Genomic DNA, 24,984 nt, shown 5'->3' with positions numbered 1-24,984 from the left:
TTGTGGGGAAGGCTAACATGTCAGTGTTTCAGTATGCTACACTGTCATGGTCTCAAGGATCTCAAGCTTTCACCTTTCTAACAGACATATTACTTTTAGCTTTCATATACAGTTTTCTCAAGCTGTGTGTAAAGTAAGGAAAACAACATACTCTAGACAGTTTTGTACACATGTTGTACACAATTATATGAGCTTGCATGCTTAATCTAAATATAGACAACAAAAGCAATCACCCCCCCCCCCGCGCCCCCCCCGCCCCCTGGCCCCCCCCCCTCCCCCCCCCCCCCCCCCCCCCCCCCCCCCACCCACCCCCCCCCCCACACCCCCAACGTATTGGTACCCCCCCCCCCCCCCCCCCCCCCCCCCCCCCCCCCCATGGAAAAAAAAGTATATAAAAAAAAAAAAAGGATATTGACAGTGTGCATGATAGAAAGATGAAAGTTTGGGTTATTCTTTTGCTATTCATGTTTTTTTTTTGGTTTTTGTTTTTGTTTTGTTTTTTTTACTGAGTGCATAATGTTACAGTAATATGATCCCATGAGATACTCCTGACTGATGCTCAGCTGTAAGCATCTGGTACCTGGGAAGTTGGAAGGGAAGACGTTAATGCATTCAGCTATGTAGATGATGATCAGATATTAAATCTTTAGCAGCTCCTTACGGGACTCCAATTAAGTTCATGAAATCAGCATATGTGGAAAGAGATTTGGCAGATAGAACAACAGATACAGGATCCACCTGAGAATTGCTTTGGGATCTTATCTGCGGTTGGTGCATATGTGGCTTATTACAGCTGAGAACTGGGAGTCAAGAATTAGTGTTAACCTTATTTTAAATGTATCTAAAAAAAAAAAAAAAAAAACGACAAATAAACTTTCGGCATTAATTTCTTTCGGGAGATTTAACTAGATTTCTTCTTGTTCTTTCCAGGTGGTGACCCGTCAAGAAAGACCTTGCAGTGACAGCTCTCTTTGTCTAAACAACTCGAATCACTGATCGCATCTCCCCTGACCCCCTTTCCCCACCGCCACCAACCAGCTCTCTCGCTGGGCCCAGTTTCTCCCGTGAGGAAGCCGAGAAGACTCCAGATGGACTTGCACAGGGCTGCCTTCAAGATGGAGAGCTCCTCCTATCTCCCCAACCCCCTGGCCTCACCTGCACTGATGGTGCTGGCCTCCACTGCCGAAGCCAGCCGTGACGCTTCCATCCCCTGCCAGCAACCACGACCCTTCGGTGTCCCGGTCTCCATGGACAAGGAGGTCCACATTCCCTTCACCAACGGCTCCTACACCTTCGCCTCCATGTATCACCGACAAGGAGCCGTGCCAGGGGGCTTCCCCAGCCGAGACTTCCCTCCCTCCCTTCTCCACCTCCACCATCAGTTTGCACCCCCGAACCTGGACTGCTCCCCCATCAGCATGCTGAACCACAGCGGGGTGGGCGCCTTCCGGCCCTTCGCCTCTGTGCCAGACGACCGCGATGGCAGTGGCTATCAGTCTGCTTTCACTCCCGCCAAACGCCTCAAAGGCTGCCTGGAGGCTGACGCTTCCCCCCACCTACGCTACTCCGACTCTGACGGCAAGGAGTATGACTACGGGGGCGCTCAGATCTCTTCCTCCTCCCCCGGGTCGCTCAAGGCCGCTGAGGACGCTGGGAAGAAGCTCTTTGTGGTCTCGGGCCTCCTCTCTGACTGCGATACCTCCCCCAGCCCTGAGGACCGCCACGAGCGCTGTGAGTATCTTTGATTATTTTTGTTAGAATCTTCTGACTTTCATTTATTGCATGTGGATACACCTCTGTATTCTTTAAAACGCTTTTGTACAAAAACAAGAAAACTGCACAAGAACTTCATTGTATTTCCGTTCCACTTACCACCCTTATTTATTTTCATATGCAAGCGAACGCAACTGAAGTCATCAGTGTAATTTCCAGGTTGTGTGTCTGAAAAGGAGATTCTTTCTCTAAATCTGGTACCATGAATGCTGCCTAATTTTATAAATGAAAGTTCTGTTCTATTCTTATCAATTGAGCCACTTTACGATGACATGCTCTTGCACTCATGGCTTCAATTATTTTTCATATATTTTACATTGTCTGTTTGACCTGAACCTTATAAAGCAAGTAAGCTTAGTTATGTTTTAACATGTTTAGCCTAGGTGGAACTCACACAAGAACATAAGAACATAAGAAAAGTTTGTGAACGAGAAAAGGCTGTTCGGACCATCAAGGCTTGTCCCTTGTTAGCACACCTTTTACCTCTACTAATGGGATCTAGTTTAATAGGAGCTATTCCATGCGTTTATAACTGTATAAAAATACACATCACTATTTACTTTTTTACAATGTGTTCTACTGTAATGTGAGCAGCATTTTGACAGTATACTCCAGTGTGGATGAAATGAGATTTCAACAGCCCACTAACGGGCATCTCTTTACCACCACTGCGGAGAAGAAAAGGGGGGAGGGGGGTTAAAGCAATAAAACAAGCGATTTTGCTGCTAGATTTTTAAAGCAAAATGCTGAATAATAGCATTACCTTCCCTGGGAAATCGTGATGAGAAATTTGATTAGTCTGCCGATTTTGGGCCCAGCAGTTTGTGGTTCCAGCAGTACGGCTCATGACTTTTTAAAGAGCGCCCTGCCGCTGAGCTAAAGGAGCAGCTCCGCTAGCTCAGGTCTACCTTTTACTGTTACATTTGTCCTGGGATTAGGAGTGGGGAATAGAGAAGTTTCTCCGAATTCCTGCTTCACCTTTCCAGTGTAATTGTACAAGTGGAAAACCTGGATCTGCTGGGAAAAACAGATTTTAAAGGCTTGAGGTTTTTTTTTCTGTATCTAACTAGATTAAGCCCCAGGCCCACCATGGGCCCAAATGCAATTAAACTCCCAGCACTTTTATATAAGGGACTTAAATTCAGTTCCCCTTGAGTGACTACCTTACTGGAGACAGTCATGAGAGGAACACTGTGTCCTTTCTTAGAGGTATGAAAATGAATTCACTGACAGACTTACTGGTGGAAAACTGCATTGTATCTGTACATTTATGTGTTGTTTTTTCTTAGATACCATCTGTTAACCTAGTATTTGCTGAGGTGGGTGTTGTGTAATTTTGTAATATTTTAATGTTTTCCAGTTGAGGAATAACTGTAAGTTATTTTTTTGTACATATAAAAAAAAGGTTTTGCATTTTTAATGCAGATGTTTGCAATCACTACGTGACCTTGAGATGACCTTGAGATGTCCACCTAGAAATGCTTTCTACCAAGTAGCTTAACAATGCAAATAACTAGAACAGCAAATACAAAGTTGGAAAGCTGTTTAAGGTAAAACACAACGACAAAGCTACCCAGATAACCAGTCTGCAGACTTGAGATACATAGGCTTTGGTGATGTGTTTTCCAAAGGCTGTTTGATGCAGTGTTTGGGGTGGATTGAATGCCCTGTATATTTCTTTCTACTGTATTTCTTTTTTTATTACTGCAAAAAATATATGTGAATACATGTTCTTTAGAGAGCGAGAGAGAGAGAGACTCTGAGATTCTCCTATTAACAGGTGTACTGTATCTGAAAATGTGTGTCAGACTCTCTCTGTTTCTATGTGTGTGTTGGTGGGTGGTTGGCGTTTTCCTGCCACATGTCAGAAGTGAAAAGTGAGTTTTTCTGGAGTGGACAGGTCAATGACAAGTTGGACATACGAACATGATCTCTTATTGCTTTTAGTTTGAATGGAGGGTGGGGATGGAATTGAGTAAAATAAAATTAAAAAATCAGGAGGCATGATGTCAGGGAGAGGGGAGCAGATAAACAGAGAGATAAATGAAATGAAAAGGAAAGGATGAGTAATCAATGGTCTTTGAGCTGAAACGCAGACCCCAGCTTCCTTCCTGTGCAGCTGAAATAAAAAAAAAAATCCTTAAAACAACAAAACATGGACACGAGGGCTTCCTTCCTGCCGTGACCAACCTGCGAGCCGTTTCAGACTGTCTTTAAAAATTCTGATTTATGGGGGACTGGGAGCCTGGCAGATTATTCCCTGTAGGGCCAGGGACCTGCCAGGGACCCAGCCAATCGACATCATTCAATAACAAACAAAAATGAACCGTAAAAACATACCCCACCACCCCCCAAAAGAAAATATCAGTAACCTGTAACAGTGTGACTTAGGGCTTTAACCCTTTTAGAATTATCTATTATTCCTCCTGCATCAGTGACAGTCTGTTTCTGATGCACTACACTACCCCTTTTCAATCCCTTATAATGAATACATTCCATCATTAATCGGCACACAGCATGGAAGGTAAAAGCACAAGGAGTTAAAAACCCTCACTGTTAAAAGATCCCAAAATACCCCCCCCCCCCCCCCCCCCCCCCACCATCTTCACACGGTCTGGTGATGGGGTTAAGTTTAGTAAGTGTTCTAATAATTAGGCTGCTGCTTGGTGTTTGGCAATGCTTAACCAGATGTTAAAAGGCTTGTCCTCTCTCTCTCTCTCTCTCTCTCTCTCTCTCTCTCTCACCGTCTTTCACTGTAACCCCCATACAATAGGTTGCCTATTGTAAAATTCCTATTTGTATTTATAATGTATAGGCAGTGCCTCTCATAGAAATTTTTGAGCTTGGAATGCCCGGGCTTGGGACAAAATTCCCCAATGCTCCCCCCCCATGGACGGCGCTGTGTATAGGCGACTTATATATACACGTAATACTGAATTGTGCAGGAGGCTCCTCAGCTTGACAATTCTTGAATCCCTCCCTAGTTTTGTACTTCTTTGCATGGATCCTTCGGTGTTCATTTGTCGAAAATTAAATAACTTTACTTCAAATGATCTGTCCTAAAAGCAAAGGCCTGTAATGCAGCGGGCGACGCTGCAAGGTGTTTCACGTTACCAGTGCAGGTTGATGTTCCAGTGCAGTGTCAGGCTGCTTCAGTTTCCACGAATGTGTTAAAAACGCTGTTGTTGTGCTGCCGTGCAGATTGTGAATTTGTGCTTCCTGTCTGGATTTGTTGGATTGGGCACTTGGATTGGTTGAAAGCCTTGGTTATTGGAATGAATTGTAGAATCCAGTACAGTCCTGAGGCCAGGTGGTGGTCAATGTAAAGGGAAAATTAAACAGATTGATAGATAGATTGTTAGATAGTTTAAATGTACTTATTTAATTCTGCTCCTTTGCCAGTCAGAGCAGACAGGGAGGAGTTAGTGTAGATCCCTGCCTTGTTTCTGTTTTGTGTGTTTTGAGAAAGTAGGACTGGGAGTTCAGTAAATTAATACCACACTGTATCTTTAAGTATCCAAATAGAACTGACCAAACTGTGCTGTATTTCTCCAGAGAGTCTGCCTAATGTAGATGTGTTGAAAGGCCGCTTCCTAAAGCTGCAGAGCTGAGATTTGTAAATGAACTGCTTGCTAACAGGTCCTGGGGGTTGTGCATTCTGATATCTTCCAAGCAGTCCTTTTCTCTTTGGTGCACTTTTCCAAAATAACAAATGAGCTCCTTTTACTACATTCAGAGACAGGCTACCTCATTAAAGTCATAATTTATTAAAATTACAGAAGCCATATTTTATTCTCACAAAAAGTATTAAAATACTGGATAAAATGCAGCATACTGTACATTATTTTATATATATATATATATATATATATATATATATATATATATATATATATAAAGCAGCATTCAGCTTTTAAAAAGTACAACATAACAAAACCATATGCTTTTAAAAGGAAATCGTTATTTTGAGCAAACAGTACATTTTCATTGCTGACACCTATTATAAAGTGTGGCCCTCTTTCAAAGCTAATTCATTATTTATCAGTATGTATCTTCTATTTATCTATCTAATCTATCTGTCAGTTCATCTATTGATCCCATCTATCATTTTAATCTGATATCTCTACCAGACAGCAATATCTGTCTGTCTTTCTTTGATTATATTTTTTCTATATCTTAGTTTTTGTGTAAAATTCGTGTTAAGTAGTCATATTTTATAAAATAAAAAATTTAATTTAAAATTAAATACTGGAAGTCCTATAAAGTTTTTTTGACTTATTATTATTATTATTATCAATTAATTATTATTATTAATTACCATCTGTGTGGTGTTCAAACAAATACAATAATAACCTTATTTTTAATTATAATTATTGGTAAAAAGTTGAGGGAGTGTCAAATGTAAGAACTACCAAATACATTTCTTTATTACATATTTTACATTTATATATATATATATATATATATATATATATATATATATATATATATATATATATATATATATATATATATATATAAAAGATGGTTCTTGTAACAAGTATACCAAAATTCTATACTGCTCGTATGCTTATAGCAATACTTCATAGGCCTACATTACCTTGAGGGGAGCTGGAGATAAGGACCAGGGTGGTTGATAGTTTTGTGTTAGTGGTAGCGAAAGGGGGTCCTTGTTTGTTGTACAGACACAGAGGTGTGAAAGAGATAAGGGCTGGACAATTGTCCTTTAGTGGTGTGTCATTTGTAACACTGACAAGGTGTGAGGAAGGAGGTTGTGAAAAATACTACCTCCCCGCTCAAATGAAGTGCAGCTGGTGGACGACAGAAAGCTAAGGGGAACCAGACACTGCTGTTGTGCAGCAGCTAGAGATCACTACAACCAGCAGTTTCATATGATTGTAAAAAAAATCCTTTCGGGGGGAAAAGGCAATGATAGAGGAAACTGTTAAAGCAGGCACTTAACCAGTCTGCACCCTCCTCCCCTTCCATTATGACAGGCTACAGACATGCTGCAGTTGTTTTTTAATTAGCGTTTTGAAATAATTGAATAAAGTGGCCCATTTGTAAAACTGTGTATGTGCGTGTGTGTGATGTACAGGCTTTCTGTATAAGAATGTTAACATGTTTTAGATTGTGAACATTTACTAGAGAGAGAAGCAGTTAAGTGTCATGAATTCCTGTTTCCCCAGTGTGGGAAATGCATGTGAGCTGCAATCAGGAAACAGCCCGCGAGTTAATGGGAGTAATCAATATCCTTTTAAACTGGTAATTTGATAATTACAATCATTAATGTTTACTTGAGTATTCATTAACCGTAAAACATTTCTGTGAGATTACCTAATCTCTCTTTTTTAATTGCTGTATTTTATTTTTCATAACATCAAATTCACAGTATCTCAAAACATATACATTAAGAAATATTTCAATGTAAAATGAAAATACCTATACATGTTAATTGTCCGCTGTTGATCTGAATTTAGTCTGAAACATTACCTTATGTTTTTTTTTTTTTGTCCATTACAATAATTAGTAAAAATTAAAAAGGGAGCAAATACGTGATCTGTTTGTTTATTACAATACATTGAAATAACTTAAGTTTCTGTTTTTAGATTCTTTTACTTTTTATTTTTATTTCTTATGACATTTCTTTTATATTTATTTTTGTAGCACATCAGAGAAATTGTAAGTTGCACCACAGTAGGTGTGTAAAATCTTACCCCCCTCCTGAATAGTTCAAAGATACCCTTTCTGTGAAATTGGGGTCATTTTGATATTTGTCACAGTACACCATTTACCGAAGGGAGAGAAATGAAGAACACTGTAGGATGAAGGTAAATGCTGTATTTGGAAACGACTTTGAATAATGGGAAAGGGTTATTGTACCATAATAAAACAAAATGACAGAAACAGCTGACAGTGTTTCTTTTTGTTCTGTTCAAACATTTCAACTGGATGTAAGTACTGAGGTGCAATTGTTGTTTTAGGACTGAGAACCTTTGGTTCACCTTTGCTATTGCTGCTGTCGGTGTTTAGTGCTGTGTAGGTTGTTGAATATAGCATCTTACTGGGAAAATGTATGGAATTTGTTACTTGGTTATGGCGGTGGGGGGCTTAGCTGGCAAATCTGCCACTTCTCCCAGGACAAAAACCCTTACGACCTCCATTCAGAAAGACATTGATTTTTTTACTGCTCTTTTAAAAGGGAGGAAAAAAAATCTGTTGCAAACAGAGATGCTGTCTGTGGAGCATTCTGAGGATCTGCCTTGTTTTTTACACTTAACACAGCCAATCAAAGGGATCAGACAGGAATACAACCTGAACCACTCCTTTTAAAATTATGGAAAAGGGACTCAGATGATATCAGCTTCTTTTAGATTTGTAAGGCTTAGTGACTGAAGCAGGCTTTTTTATTTATATAGCTATATTTTATAAATCTGAGACCAGTTGAGTTGATTGGTGACCTTCTCAGCAGACACCCCCTTCAACACACCACAGTATACCTTGTTTTGTTTAAATCCCTCAGTTATTGAGAAAAAGGCTTCTTCTGAGATAAAGGAATAATAATAATAATAATAATAATAATAATAATAATAATAATAATAATAATAATAATAATAATAATAAATGTATTTTGCTTTTTATTAAATTGTAATACAAATGAGGTAACCATTAAAGTTCTGAACACTGTTTGGGCTATGGGATGGAAGCAGATAGATGCGAAAGTATATGCGAGGATACATTGGAATAAGTGATTCCAGAGGTAAAGGGGTTAATGCTTGGAATGAGGGCTGGCTGGATAACTGAACTCGTGTGTGGGCAGTGATGTGGCTCACACTGACTGAATGCACAGTCGCTGTCCGTTGTGGTGAATTAGCGGTCTGTTACTGTGGCAGGGTTTTGGTTTTTAAACACACACACTGCATCTTATCACTTAGGTTGTGCTGGCCTTAAAAAACACTTTGGGTGGTTGCGCATTTTAATGGGTCTTAAAAAAACATTATAATGCACGATCAACTGGGTTTTTAATACCTCCTTGTTTTAGCAAGGTCATAATAATAATAATAATAATAATAATAATAATAATAATAATGACATGCAAGATCTAGACATGAAGAAATTATTTTAGAAAATTGTTTCCCACTGATGTTAATAAATCCTACTAAAATTATTTTGAGATTTAAATGAAGGAATGGTCTTATTGTTCCTGTCTTGCTTCGAAGTACAGCGCTATAATCTGAGCGCTTTTATTGCATCTGATCAAAGCGGGCTCTAATTTAATGGAATTATAAGAATGCTATAAAATAAAAGTTATTAAAAAGTGTCACTGGTGCTGGGATCCAGGATGATTTATATTTACACTATGAAGCTTCATCATGCCTTACTCTGCCATATAGTCTTGTGATTAGACTATAGTTGTCTTTGCATTGTGAGGTTACTGAACCCCAGTTTGAGTTTTTCTTTACTAGAAGCCAGTTCAAAATTAGTATTGCATCAAAAGCTGAAGGAATCCTGTAATTTGACTGGCTAGCGAGCTGCCTCTAATCGGATTATGACCACAGAACTCTGGTATGATTCAGGGTTCAGTGGTCATTATCCAATGAGTAGGCATTGCTGCACCTAGTTCACTCTGAACAAAGCAGTGCTGAATTGTTGCTTTTAATGGACAAGGCAGACACTGTAAAGAACATAGTGTTTAACTGGGTAGTCTGGTCTCAGAACTAGACAGCCAGGGGAGACCGAGACAGAGGGAGAGCATGTGGGAGAATGAAAGGCAGCTGGGATCCTCGTGCAGGGTCTAATCACCACTGACTCACACCCTTTCCAGCCTCCCCTCAACGGGCATGTCACCTTGCTCCCCCTTAGCTTGTTTTACACACACAGCAAGCAAACTCATTTAAACAGGTTGTTAACAAACCTGCACAGAGAGCTGCATTAATCAACTCTGTACTTTTAACATACATATATTCAGTATGTATATAGCATAAAAGCCTTTAAAATATAGAGGATTTACTATGTCAGGCAGGACGTGTATTATCTTTTTGGAACAAACTCAAAGCTGTTTTAGTCCCTCCTCAGATCTATTGCCTCATCCTTCCTCACCTCTGTTATCTATGTATCTGTATATATATCCTTCTATCCTAATTATTTATTTATATATGGCATCTTCCATTTATCTGTCTAATCTGTCTATCAGATTGAGATGAGCCTGTTTTATCCATCATCCTCCACTGATATGCAGCTACAGTGACACTTTCTTATATATTATACATGTGCCTTTGTATTCATACATCTATCTATCTAAGTATCTATCTATCTACAGTATCTGTTATATATACACACATTTACATTCTTTATTTAGTGAGTGTATCTTGGTATGCTAATAGGTAGATCTAAAATGACAACCAGGCTTTAATAGCAGTCATTGTCCAGCATGAGGTGACTCCTTTCCTTGTGAATACGAAAATGAATCTCTTACCCCTGTGTTAATATTATTCTGTCAATACACCGTCTCAACTTAGTATCCTGGTGAGGGCGTCTGTCATCCATCTTCAGAAAGGTGACTGACAAGCTGTCAATAACCTGGCAAAATGCTAATCGTGGCATTTAGTGGCAGGCTGACAAATTACGGCTGGGCAGCCTAGTGAGGGTTAAAGATGTGTTCATGGCTTCCAAATTGTTTGGCATTATGGTGACAGAGCAAATTATGCAAGGATGTGTAAAGAGCAATAGAGAATCAGTCTACTCAATAGATACACATGTTCACAGGTGAACCACAGAGATAAGACTGAATAGGCTTGATTAAAATTGAGACAGACATGCAGAAAGACAGACAGACTGATGGATTGTGGATACACAGACCGGCAGATAGATAACTGTAGCATGCAAAGACTGAAATAGTTTGCCGAGTGGTCAATCCGTCAATAGGGGATAAGCACTGATTGAAAAGAGGATAATCAATATTCTTCAGGTGGGGAGCTTTCCGTAGAGGCTTTAGTACTTAATTATTATCTATTTTCTTTTCTTTTGGTAAACACACTTGAGAGGAGTTCTGGTGCTCTCAGCCCATTACCTAATAAAAACAACCATGAAGACTAACTATAGGCACCTTGATAAAAAAAAAAAAAAAACTAGAGGCTGGCATGGGTGGGAAATCCAGATCTTGGTGCTCAATTTTTTTAATTCTGCCTGTCCGTCAATACTCTTATAAATAATTCATTGCATTTTCTTTGATGCATTGTCGCCAGGGATGCTCCGTCACCTTTCCTTCTCATTCGCCACCTCGTCGCATAGCCCCCTTCGCCCCCACTCCCCATCCCAATTCACTCATATCCATACAGAAATGGAGCCCTGGAGTTACTCCCTCTCGAAAAATTTGAACAGATTTTATGATTCATTTTCTTATATACAGTAAAAGCTTGACGATGAAATGAGTTTGCATCTTACACTATCAGAAGACTTTGTAACAAATGCCTGTAATTTGAACTAATCAATACAATCTAACCTATTAGATTAATGCTTCAATCCAAGACACTGCGAACACCTATTCATATATTTATATAGAAATTTAATTAGGATCTGCAAACAGGTGCCTTATGAAGTCTGCCTAAAATCAAACCGTACAGTTTGGTAGTATTCCCCATTTCACTTTTCAAGAATATGTTGAAAAGTGAAATGGGGAATTTACGCCCATTGGCGAGTGTATGGGCATGAATGATGGTTGTCATTCGATTGTTCCTGTGGTATAGGGTTAAACAGTAAGACTTCTTAAGGTGAAAAAAAAAAACAAGAAATAAAAAACAAGTAGCAAGTGCGGTGCTGAAGCATATACAGTAAGCATGGTTTTGTATGTATGTGTGCGTGCGCGGCGGTGTTGATATGGGTGAAATGGGCTGTCTGCAGCACTCAGAGCAATCTCAGCTCATGATTAATACGCTTAAAAAAATGTCCCCTCCACTTTCCTAGCCAGCCACAAAAGTGTTATACTTTATTCAGCTGAGCCCCTGCTCCGTTAGTGCAAAATCAGCAGTGGCGCCCTGACCTATAAGAAAAAGATCAATCAGAGAGCTGGGTGATAAAGTAGAGGCATCAACAATAGGGAGGATGGGGGCATTGTGGGATTGACCCTGACATAGAGACAGGCGCATCTATTTTTTTTTTTCTTAATATACAAAATCTTCCCGTTTGGAGGTAAATGCATACTGAAAGTGAGCGCAGCATAGAATTTAGAGATGCTGTTATGTGTTGGTACACTTGTGCAATATATCAAATTCAATTTCCGGCACTCCTCTTTAGAAAATGGTGCAACCAAAACTTGGGTGGGTAATGCTCAGCCAAGGACGAATAGGATAGACGAAGATATGCTGTGTTGTTAACCCACCTTACAATAAAGAGGATAAAAAGTCAATCCAACAATTTGACAACACACATTTAAAAAGAGCTAAACAGAGCAAGGCAACCAACACATAGAATGAGGAAAAAACTACATTAGACCCAAATGGACATTGCAAAAACCATCCTCCGACACTGGATATTCAAGGGAATCTCTTGTCTCTGTCCCCAGTCCTGCTTGTTCCTTTGCCTGCCGTGGCCCTGACTGCCTTCTCCAGCCGCAGCCAGCTGGCTGTGCTCTGAATTAATTCACAGCTTTACTCTCTTGGTGCTCTTGCGATAAATTAATTGTAATGATGACGGCCTTGTTACGCGGCCTGTGCCTTGTTTGCTTGTAATCCGAACGACAGGTTTAGGACTTGTATTATTTAAGATGCCTGGTAATTACACGGGTGTTAACATATGTAGGGAGAGATATGATTAATTTGTGGAAAAAGAGCAAGAGAGAGAGAGATAGGGGGAGAGAGAGAGAGAGGAGAGAGAGACAGTAGCGGCAGTCGTTTGGCAGATAAAATAGGAGCACTGTGTTGCCACAAAATGTTCCCCTTATTATACCTCATTAAAGCAAGGGCGAGATAAGGTAACACAAGCAATGAATAAAATCTATTGCCTTGCGTTAACGGTCGCAGAACCAATATCATAGAAAGCCGTAAAAGCTGCCTCCTTCTGGAGCCTGCCTGCATGTTTGTGCCTGGCGACTGTGCTCCTGGAAGAAAAATGATGTCTCTTTTTTTCCAGCCTGCCCCCCCCCCCCCCCAAGTGTGCCTGAATGAGAGCAGATAGCACAGAACCCCCCTGCGCTAATTAGCCAAGCTTTTAAAGAGAACAAAAAAAGATTTGTACTAGAGAGCGACTGACAGGACCTGTTAATCTCCACCTATTGTTAGTGCAACAGGCTAGCCATGTTTGACAATTATCCAGGGAGCTGCTGTAAATTCAATTCGAACAGAGGGCTACTTAGCAAAAGAGAGAGAACAAGGTGCGCTGGACACTCTTTCTAGGCCTGCACCTTATATCAGCAGTGTGATACAACAGGTCAGCTTCAGTGGGGATTGGAAACCAACCTGAATGGGTCTCTGCCCAGTCAAACCTGTAGAGAATGAATAGGTGAATCTCCACAGGTATAGTAAACAGATTATATTTCTTATTTTAAATCACCTGCCTTATTAGAATTATCAGCATCAGAGTTCTTCCTTTCATTCTTCAAAAGATATTTTAGTTATTTGCTTTCCTTTCTTTTTACATGAGGGTATATCCCAAGTGGGACCTTGACCAATTTAAGGTAAATAAAACAAACGTAAGAAGCAAATAAAAGACGTTCAGCACAATAAGGGAACAAGAGAACCAGTGATAATGTTGCAGTGCTAATAAGAGGTTAGAAAATTGATAAATAAGCTGATAAAAATCCCCCTATAGTGAAGCAAATTAAGATATTTGGCAACTATATATATATATGTTATAGGAAGGTAGCTAGCTAGACATGCTGAAAGTCACCAGGGTGAATGCCGAGGATAATACTCTGCATATGTAGAAGCTGCAGCTTAATGGAAATTTGCCCCCTGCTTGTTTGAATAAACAGCAATGCTGGTGTTTACGAAGCAGCAAACGGCAGTCTTCGAGGGTGAAGCCTATTGACTGTTTGCACAATAAAAGCTGAGCCGCGTTTAGTAGATTAGCGCACAGGACTCAGTACGTAATGATGCATCCTCTTCTCAAATAAAGATCTCGCCGGACATATGATTCACTGGCAGGCCCTCCCACCGATTGGTAATTTGCTAAAATTAAAACTTAATCAAGCATACTAGCGAACTGCTTTTGAATAATTTAGTAGCAATCGGAACAGAAGGGAAAGACTGATGGGGACTCTGCTGGACTGCTGATGAGGAGCCTGGGAAAGTGTGCAAATATTTGAAGGTCTTTTTCCTGGGACCTCAAGCCACAGCTCTGATAAGTCCTAAATGAAACTGTCTATACCGCTAAAGCTATCCATACTGTCACAGTGAGGGCTATAGTGTAGCGGTTAGAAAGAGATCTTGGTTTTGAATTCCAGACAGTGCAGTTTCTCTTGCGCACTTGCTCTGTGCCTCAGTCACTCCCCAGCTGCAATGCTCAGAACAGGATCTGAGGAGCGGCATCTCCAGTTAGTTATCCTGCAAGGATCTGGAATGGACAACCCTTTTATAAGTGGTGTCAATTATTATGTAATTACAGTGATGTAACAGCATGTGATAGCTGCACAGGATCTGCACTGTAACGACACATTTACACGTGTTATTACAGAGATTATGATGAACCTGCAATCTCACTGCGGAATCACAGCCTTTCATTTTTTTCTCCTCTCCCCTTCTGTTTAAGATGGATTTTTTTTAAAATCTGATTTCAGTAGTTAGTGATCTGATTACCCAGCTTTCTCAATTTTTTATACTGATTTCCCTTTTTACTTCTTAGATTAGATCTCAATGTAAAATATTTCTTTAATACAAAGATCATTGTTCAGGTTTATTAAAGTACTTATTAGCTCTGTTTTACAGATGAATTTTTTAATCATAAGCAAAAGAGTACAAATGATAGTACTTACATCTATTTACATATACTGGCGTACTGGAAACCTTGTGTGTGTGTGCCCGTATATATATATATATATATATATATATATATATATATATATATATATATATATTCAGTCATTTTAAAAATAATCTAGCAAATCTAATTAGATAAATAAACACATAAATAAATGTAATAATAATAATAATGGCTTAGTAGCATTTTAAAGTTATTTTTGTCACTTTAACCACCTTTCAACAGTTATATCAGTTGCCATTATAGTGCTATTAGTGTCCCTTTTCTGTTTCTCAGTTTTGTAATTATAACGCAGTTCAAGTAGCAAAACGGCAGTTCCCATGCATTTTAACTGCACCCTGCTGTTACTGCTTACAGCCATGTCCTGCACTTCCACTGTATTCGAGTGCAGTGATTCAGGCAGCAGTGGGGGGCTGTGCTGAGCGAGGCTGTCGCTGTGCTGCAGCAGGCTCGTGTGGATGGGTTTCAGGGTGATGGGAGAGAATGAAGTCCCTTGGAGTTGGTTTTCTGACGGCTCAGGCCTCTCTAATGGAAATGAAGTCGCGGTGACGTGCCAGCCCTTTGTGGGATCTCACAGGCTCACATTTTATTAAGTACTCTTTAGAGAGAGAGGAAAACACAAGAGGGGAAAAGTCACTCTGCTGAATTTTAATCAGCCCGCTGGAATAGACAGCAGAAAGAGGGAGTCTGTTAAAAAAAGAAAAAAACAAGTTTGCAAAGTGTCGGGTATTTAGAAGTTTAGACGCGCAGAGAGGTCTGTTTAGTTTATGCAAAAAAAAAGATTAAACAAGCATCCCTTTTATCCTTAACTTCAGTCTCTCCTACACCCCGATCTGATGATCCTACATGACTATTCCTGCTATCAATGTGACTATTTTTGACTCTTCTTTGCAGGGAAGAAGTGCTCTCCGATTGCTTACGAGAGTGGGCCTTCATAAGCTGTTTTTGCCAAGCTCAGAAAATCTGACCCATACAATATTCCAATAAATTTGACATGTTTTTTTTTTTTTCTCCAGCTTTGATGCGTCTTTAAAAGCCAGTAAAACCCAGTATGTGATCTAGGCTCACTCATATGTGATTGAGCACCTGATCTCCATGCATTTCATGTCGTCCTCCCAGTGATGAGTTAAAGCAATAAAAGGGGATGAGAGTGAAACATTTTTGAAGAAAAATGGCAAATAACAGCATTACCTTCCCTGGGAAATCGTGATTAGAAACTGAATTAGTCTGCTGAGTTTGGGCCCAGTAGTTTGCACTGGATCCAAAAGCAATGAAAATCACCTGGATAAATTCCAGAAGTTTAGGAAATGCTATATTAGTATGCAAACCCTAAACTAGCTCATCATGGGCACCTTTGATTGCTTTTAAATCGACTGATTTTTTTTTGCTGTTGTTATTAAAAAGAAGTAAAATATCCAAGCACAAAGGATAATTGCAGTGTGCTTATTTCCAATGAATCACAGTATTTTGATGTCACTCCCATAGTATTCCATATGGGTTTACTGCCATTGTATGCAAGTGGCTGCTGGTCTGTGTCAGTGAGGGCTGTTTCTTGCCTGCAGTAAACTGCCAGGAGCTTTGAATCTTTTCAGTTTGGAGAAACAGATCTGCTGGAGTTTCCAGGGCAGGGGACAGGAAGGGGGGATACCGATTGAGTTATTACCAGAAATAAAAGATTTTACTGTATTGCAGAATAAGGGCAATTAAGCTGTCACCAGGTCCTCGTGTTTATAGTTTGGTAATACTTCTTTGTGCTGTGTTCTGTTGAGCAGATTCCGTCTGAACAAAGTGGTAACCACACTCGCTCCAGGCACAGACTCTGTGGATGCACGCACTCTCCCAGAACTTGTGACGTACTGTATGCGTGTGTGTGTATGTGCGCTTATTCAATATTGTTTAGGCCTACAGTATGTGTTCAAACATATTCTGTATGAGCATTTTACACTGTAATATATCTGCTTGTTTCCAAAATTGCGTGTGTTGCACTTGTAAAATACAGACTACATACACTTTTTAATTTCTCCAGTTTGTGCATGAAAGATATTTTGTTTTATTTATAGTCGAAAGAATTTCAATGAAATAGACGGGCAGTGCATTGGAGTGGAGTGGGAGGATAGGGATCTGTCTGGGTGGTGGTGCTGGTGGTGGTGGGGGGGTGTCGATCGATTGTTCTCCCTGACACCCCCCAGGCTGCTGGCCACCAGCCGTGAAATCAGCAATCTCTCTCCAACAAGGAGAGAGCCGTCGCGGTTAGTGTTACACAGGAGGCGAAGGGGGTGGTGAGACCTTTTCAAAATCACACTGAATGGCTTCAAGTGACTGGGGGTTCTCTTCCAGTGGTTGGCGTCAGGGTGGCAGATTGTCCTATTAACAAACCAAGCTTTTGAACTCCTAAATACCAACAAAAACCTGCTTTTCAGCTCACATATGTAAAAGTGCTCCCACCATGTTAGGACAAACCAGTCTTGTAATGGCCCCCGAGGACTACATATGGACGTTCCTGAATTAAAACCCAATTTTATACGTGAATGACACACCTACTTATTCCAGTATTAATTGCCATTGGCAAATGATTTGGGATGTGATGCATTGACAGGTGGACTTCTGCTTAAAATGAAAAGTAGCTGTATCTTTAAAGTATTCAGTGAGTGCTCTGTACTAGTGAAAAACACGAATTTTGTTATAATATTTAGTATGGCTAAAAATGGTTTGATTGAGCGTTTAAAATTATCCATAGAGTATATTCCTACAAAACAAAACAAAAAACAACAACTTTCCTCATACCTCGGGCTTAAGCATATTAGTTTCTTAAACAATGATAGTAATGATTTACCCAAACCACGATGGTGCCTCTCATATTGTGTCTATGTATGTGTGTAGGAGGCAGGGGTGTGCAGTTTTAGGGCTAGGGTGGGACAAAGACACAAGGAGGTCAAGTGACTTACCCCCTCCTAGGGTCACACAGCAAGCCAGTATCTGAGCCACCATTCAAACGCAGGAACCTTGCTCCAAATACGAGACCACGCTGCCCCTTCCTTTTTAATCTATTGAATGCATTGTTCGTAATAAGAATTTAGTGTTATACAAACTGAATCTGTCAATAAACCCTTATAGGTCCCTATAAAGCACTGGTCCTTGGTGTGTCTACTCAGGGAGTTTGCTAGATATACAATGCATAGCAAATGTGATTTACAAAAACAAAGTGGCATGATGCCTGAACTCAATATGTAAGCCTATAATTGGTTAACAGAACTCCTTGTACATTAAGTGCTCAATGCTCTCGATTCCTGAGCATTACTTGATAAATAGCTAAATGAAATGTAACATTTTATCATATTTGTGTGTGTGTGTGTGTGTGTGTGCGCGCGTGTGTAGACAAATCCCTGAACCCCGTCAGTAATTTAACAAAACATTTATTCTGTATTTATTTAGACATTCATTTATGTGTTTATACATGAATTTTACTGAGGTATTTATTTATTTTCTTTTTTTTTTATTTCTATCGTCGAGCCATTCAGAAGTTTTTTTGTTTTTATTATTACAATTTCATTGTTTTGGGAAGGCGCGATATATTATTCCTCTCAGCTTCTTTGCATGACCAATTCTATCTTATCCATTAGCTACAAAGATAAGTTTCCACAGCAAGTATAACGTGTTTATATTGCAGCGTGGATAAAGTTCAACAGGTAACTAAAGGTGCCTTTTCCTTACTGCCACAGTTCAGTATGAAATCACAGGTAAGTATGCAACACAAGGACATGCAGCTGACCAGGTCCTAAATAACAATAATGAAAATAATAATACGTATATTACTACTCCTACTCCTACTCCTACTCCTCTATTACTACTAATATACTTTATAGTTAGGTGATAGAAAGAATAATAACATAAAACCTTCAAAATACCACTAGAAATTCTTAATGCAGTGCAAACCTATTCAGTAAATGAATATTGGTATATATACACTGTAATTTTGGCATAACTTTAACTGTACAAAAATATGTCTGTTTTTTTAAGTTAACCAACCGTAGAATCAAAACAGCTTTTATGAAGCAAAACGCTAAACAAAATAAAAGAATGTATTTCACTTGAAATATTACTATCAACTACCATTAAAAGGCTTAAGACTTGCTAGGAAATGGCTTAAGAGTTACTATAGCATACCGACATTGAGTTTTCCCTGGCGCACTGATACACCCAGAGAGCTGGTTGTGAACACTCTGCAGCAGGCTGGTAGTTATCCGGAGGTCATGCCACTGAAGTTGTCAGTTGTGAGTTTATTATTTATGGGTCAGATATTCTCAAGGTAGATTTGGGGTCAGACTATTAATTCATGTGGATGAATTTGTACTGCACTTTTAGTGCCTCCGGTCCCCAATGGGGCTATGTCTGAATGATTTCATGCCCACTTTTCATGTCTTGGACAGTAAGAAGCAGAGCTTAGTTGGGCCAGAGAAAACGTGGTATTTGCCCAATATCATAAACAAAAACTCCCCAATCTCAGTGAATATAGCTGTGTTGTGGAATACTCCATTTGGAAGGCTGGCTTTGTGAATTCCGTACTATTTTTTTTTTTTTATTTAACTGGTGAGATGAGAGGAAAGTAACACACAAGTTATAGGAAAGGCACTTGTATGTACAGTTTGTCACAATTGCGACTCTCCAGAAGCACCCTTCGAGAGTGGCTTATGCATCTTTATCTGGAAGTGTAGTGGCAGGGGAGGCTTCTCTTTTGTTGTATTCAGATTGCAAAAGGGGTTAAGGAATAAACGTGACCTCTTTTGAGCAATTCCTGTTATATCAGATAGTCTTGTACCCCACATTAACTTCGACAGGAGTTACTAGTCTCAAGTACCAGTCGCCTCTCTGTAATCAAGTCTTTGTCAGATCAACCACCTATTAGTTTTTGACAAGTTTACGTTATTTGCACTTGGCCTTTCCACGAAGCTCCTGTTTCTCAGGTGCAAGTAACAGAGAAGCTCTGCATTTAGTTTTATAGCAAATGCATTTTGCATGCTTATAAAACCTTTTTTAACAAACGATTATCTAGTTAAAAATGTAAGCATTTTCAATTGTAGTGCACTCTAAATACATTGTAAATTGATTTTGAACAAGTTTATATCAAATTAATAGGTTTCAACAGTTTTATTTTAAGATCATAAAATGCTATCAGTACTTAATTAAAAGCCATTGGCTCCTCTTTCAGAAGCTGACCTTGGCTAATACTTTTTGGAATTAAACCATAAAGCACATGAAATCCAAAGTGTTTCTATATTTGATTTAACTAAGTAATTATGCTATGTCTGGAACAGGTCCAAATTTCAAATACTTTTTTTCAAAACTGATTAAAAATGTGCCATCTTTAACATAATTTACTTTTATGGCTTATGGTAACACTATGTTAAGATTAAGCACCTATATTTTGAAGAGTAGACAATGGTAGAAGTGCATTTTAAGAATGTTTCCTTTGTACTACAAGCAAATATTCTCTAGGCTTTTGTTTTAAGTAAGAAATATGGTGTATTTGTAATACTTGTGAGTCACTTATAACTAAATACATAATTGAACCTCTTATTTGTGCCCACTTGTTTTTATCATTTGTAATTACAAAAGGTTCAAATGACCTTATGTCATTTTGTAACCCTTCCAATAGGCACCAAAAAGACATGCAATTATCTAATTGCTATATGTGTGTGTATTTAATAAACCGTTGATTTAATATTAGTGAAGACTAATTGGTATTCAGGATAGTCTGTATATAACCCTTGCTATTTGCTATCTGCTTTTAATAGACACTCCGCCAATTAAAAATAACCATCTGAGTTAAACATAAAGGTAGCTCATTAACAGTTAATTAAATTACCCTGCATGCAAATTAACGACGTTTAGCTTGAACCAGCCTCAAAAGAAATATTTGGAAATTAAACAAGTTGACTGCTGCATATTTATTTAATGCTAATTGGTATTTATGAATATCTCCAGTTTTATATATATATATATATAGATATATATCTATATATATATATATATATATATATATATATATTATATATATATATTTCACACTTGTTTCCTGTCTGATTGAAATAAGTAGTTTGAAAAACATAGCGACCCAGCACCTTTGATCTGTAAAATAAAGCCGCCAAGCACCTGTAAAAGCATGACATTTCAATGCTGGAAAATGACATTTAAAACAAAGTTACGACTTTTAAAAGTATGTGGACATTTTAAATTGTAATAATTTGTCGTAGTAAACGTAGATACACTATTTTTCGCACAGTTGCTATATAAACTATTTAAAGGTAGCATCATTTTGGAAACGAACCAGTGTAGTCACCCTTTTTTTTTTTTTTTTTTTTGTAACGTGCGAACTTTTTCGTTGCCGCAGTGGTAATGCAAGTCCAGTGGTATACTTTGCAGCAAGCTATGACTTGGCTAAAATTGTATTTAAATGATTATGCGCCCTGCAGTATAGATGGATGTCACTTGCAAAATAATGCGTTTGCAATAGCATGCTTCTGTGTGGCAGAGCGCGAGTGACTGTTTCCGGAAAGTAAGAATTTCTCAAGGCGATCGATGCGAAGAGAATTTGCTAACCGGTACACGTTGACCCTTAGTAAATGTCAGCCGAATAAATGTTTAGATACTTCAATACTATTTTAGCGAAGCACAAGAATACAATGGCGTGTACCTTTCCATCATTCGTAATTCGATACATTTGCTTTGCTTTAATAACATTACCATGCCTGGATTTGAAATGTATTTTAGAAATCTACAATTATTATTTACATTAATAATAATAATAATAATAATAATAATAATAATAATAATAATAATAATAATAATAATAATAATAATAATTGTTAACGCCTTACAGTTTTCTTTTCAAATTAATTGTCAGATGAAGGCATATATTATTTTGTGGATCACCTCTCCTTCCCTGCTATATCTCAAACACAAATAAGACGCTTCAATGGTCCTTTCCCTCACCTGCAACATAAAACCTGTGGATTTAATTCAGATAGCTTTTAACATTTTTCTGTCAGTATCGAACAGTGCAGAATACGTTTTTTTTTTTTTTTACTTAAAAAAAAAAAACGTAATTAATAACCAATGTATGCTTTCGACTTCACAAGACATTATTATTTATTATTATTATTATTATTATTATTATTATTATTATTATTGCTACCCATACAGGCCTTGTTTAAACCCATACACGTTGGTTGTGTAGATGTTTTTAATGCAAACATTCCAGTGAGCGACTGGAAGTTACCTCCGATTTACTATTAGCATTTAGGCCACATAAATGAATATATAATTACATACAGTTATAAGCTGTTGTTGTAAGTTTATTTATTATTATTATTATTATTATTATTATTATTATTATTATTATTATTATTATTATTATTCTTTGACTAACTTTACCTGGCTGAAATATTTCCTTTTGATATTGTTGGCACCACATGTCGTTGATCCTTAGTCAAAGTAATCCAAATTTAGCTTAGAGTCGTATGGCTACATTGCGCTTTTCCTGTTAAACGAGTTTGTGTGTGTGTGTGTGTGTGTGTGTGTGTGTGTGTGTGCGTGCGTTTTTAGAATTTAATATGAATTTAATAAACTTTTTGCGTTTCTTGAGTATGGGCCTGGTGTGTGTTTATTATTTGTATTTGTATTATTATTGTGGGATTTTAGAGCATCTTCTTTCCTGTAAGACACGGTATAGGCTATTTGTATTCCACTGCTAGTATAGTTTTTATTCCGCCACTGGGTATGACAAGTATGTTATAACTTGTAAATGAATTTCAACGATACCTTAATGATAGAGGCCCCCAGCGTGGGTTGTCCTTAAAGCCGACTGCTAATAACTTATTATTTTGCGTTTTATTGTTTTTCTCTCCCCCCTCATCCTACAATATGTATATCGCCTCTCATCCCCCCAACAATGGCAAATTCTGATTTAGAAAAACCAACCAAACAAAAAACAACAACACAAAACACACAACACTTTCAGCACCACAGATGGCACTTTGAATGGTCGTTTCCTCTGGCGCTCCAAGAGGTGTATGGTACAGGGGTGCTGGGCAGGGGGGGGGGTGGGGGTGTGGGGAGACTCTCCTCTCTCACTATTCTTTGTGATAAACTTTATTTTCTTAGTCTGGGTTGGTGTGAATCCCTCCTTCTCTGTCCTCTTTTTTCTTAGCTTTTTTCATCTCGGTGTCTTTGCTCTTGCTGTATTCGTCAATATCTCTCTCTCTCTCTCTCTCTCTCTCTCTCTCTCTCTCTCTCTCCTCAACGCTGAACGATTATTCGTCAATAAGCAGTGATGCAATGCCGACAAATGCAACCCCCCCCCCCCCCCCCCCCCCCCCCAAAAAAAAAAAACCCTCCCTTGCTTGTACTGAGAACATGCCAAAACGGACACTAGTTTAATAAACACAGACGCACTTCAGGTATTAAATACACTTCAAATGAACCCGAGCCGTGTTTTCTTTCCTTATTAGTTCCCAGTTTAATGTAACTAAAAATCCACTTCAGTATTATTTTTCCATTCCATGCAATTAATTCGGAAATAGTTTGTAGAATAATTTCGCGTGACTTCCGTTCACAAACTTGCGACATTCAACACTGTCACGTTAATTTAGATTTGTCAATTCATTGATGGCTGCAGTGAAATTTTATGTAGGGTTTGAAATAAAGTCTTTTTCACATTATATACGACCAAGCACACTGTAGTATAAAATAACAACAACAACAACAACAACAACAACAATAATAATAATAATAATAATAATAATAATAATAATAATAATAACATTTATGTGATTTAAACCCCAAATTAATGACAACAATTTATAAAAGTATTGGTCCAGGATACATTGTTAGTATTATTCAATGACAGTAATTTATAGTAGCTGATGAAATTGAATTTCCTGTCTAATGGCAGTATTTATCAATTGAGAGCATTTATTTTTATTAACGTGCCCATACAAAAACTGTAAAACAAACGGAATGCTGATGTAATACAGTTTTAATTTTTTTAGGTCTGTTAATATAATTTGTTAGATGGCATTTTGGATATGCAAATGTTGTTATCAAAAAATATTTTCACAAATAGCTGGTCTGGTAGATGGGTATCTAATATGTGTATATGTACATGTTCTATATAAAGCATCCATTTAAAACTATTTGGTTTTATATGGAAGCCTCAGTGCTCAATTTTAAATAATGATTCTTTATATCACCTAAATAAGCAATATTGTTACCTCCAGTTTGTACATTAATCCTATCCAGTGAGTACTTGAAGATTTAAAGTATTACCTGTATTGAAAGGTCTAATGTGGTTTCCTCCTTGTGTGTCTTTTATGAGTTTAGTTTTGTTAAAAATGGGTTAAAACTTTAAAATAATGCCTGCAAATCCACACAGACTCCAAATCAGCAGGCCATTATTTTATAATGTCACATGAGCCGAGAATGTTTGATGTCATGTGTGTGTTATTTAAGAGAATTATATTTCGTGGACACTGCTGTGTGATAAATAATAAACACACAATTCTTTGCTTAGCGGTGGCAGCTTCTCGCTGTCAGTTTATTCCTCTTCTAGAGTGCTGCTTCTCCTGTTTTCAGCGTGGGATTGTTGGGGAGTGTAGCCATGTTAATGTCTTGTACCGTAAAAATTGCTGGTGCTATGGCTATTAGGTGTGGAGCTCAGGCAGAAGCCTGCCTTCAAAAGCCAGAACAGTGCCGGCCGGCATCAAATGCAACGATAATTGCTTTGCTGTGAAGGGTTAGCCTTTTCTCTTCTCTTTTTTTTTTGTGTGTGCGATTTGTCTCTTAAGCCAGCGTAACGTTTTCGACGCGGTCGCAGAATGTGGAGAGCAAATTGGAGGCAGAGCGTGAACAATGCAACATGGAACACTGCTGGGTTATTCTTTAGTTGAAATCGCCCTCTCTGAAAAAAAAAAAAAAAAAGCATAGCGAAAGAGACAGGGACAGAGGCAGAGAGAGAGGAGATTGTGCTATCCTTGGAAAGACAGCACTTAACTCTCCCTGGGTGAGTAGGGAGGAATCTTAGGGCTCCTCTCCATCACCCCTGGGTTCTGAAATGTCTGAGCCATCCTCAGTAGAATTAAGCCAACCTCCATGTTTTGAAAATGCTTAGTTTTTTGATTCTGGAAACAAGCAACAGTAATAAATATCATTCATCTTCCAAAACAGTACAGTAAATGCATTTGT

At 38.4% G+C, this 24,984-nt stretch overlaps 1 protein-coding gene across 7 annotated transcripts in view; it reads left to right on the top strand.

The window, feature by feature from the left end:
- LOC121330749 (E3 ubiquitin-protein ligase RNF220-like) overlaps positions 1-24,984 on the top strand; it is a 127,799-nt gene that overhangs the window by 9,894 nt on the left and 92,921 nt on the right. For all 7 annotated transcript variants that reach the window (XM_041277474.1, XM_041277472.1, XM_041277473.1 and 4 more), the window contains exon 2: positions 931-1,731. In XM_041277474.1, coding sequence (XP_041133408.1) covers positions 1,089-1,731 — 643 coding nt within the window. In that variant the 5' untranslated portion in view covers positions 931-1,088. The remainder of the gene's footprint in view (positions 1-930; positions 1,732-24,984) is intronic.

This window comes from Polyodon spathula, chromosome 18, assembly GCF_017654505.1.
Source record: "Polyodon spathula isolate WHYD16114869_AA chromosome 18, ASM1765450v1, whole genome shotgun sequence".
Taxonomy (NCBI): domain Eukaryota; kingdom Metazoa; phylum Chordata; class Actinopteri; order Acipenseriformes; family Polyodontidae; genus Polyodon; species Polyodon spathula.
This window is presented reverse-complemented; position numbering and strand designations above follow the sequence as displayed.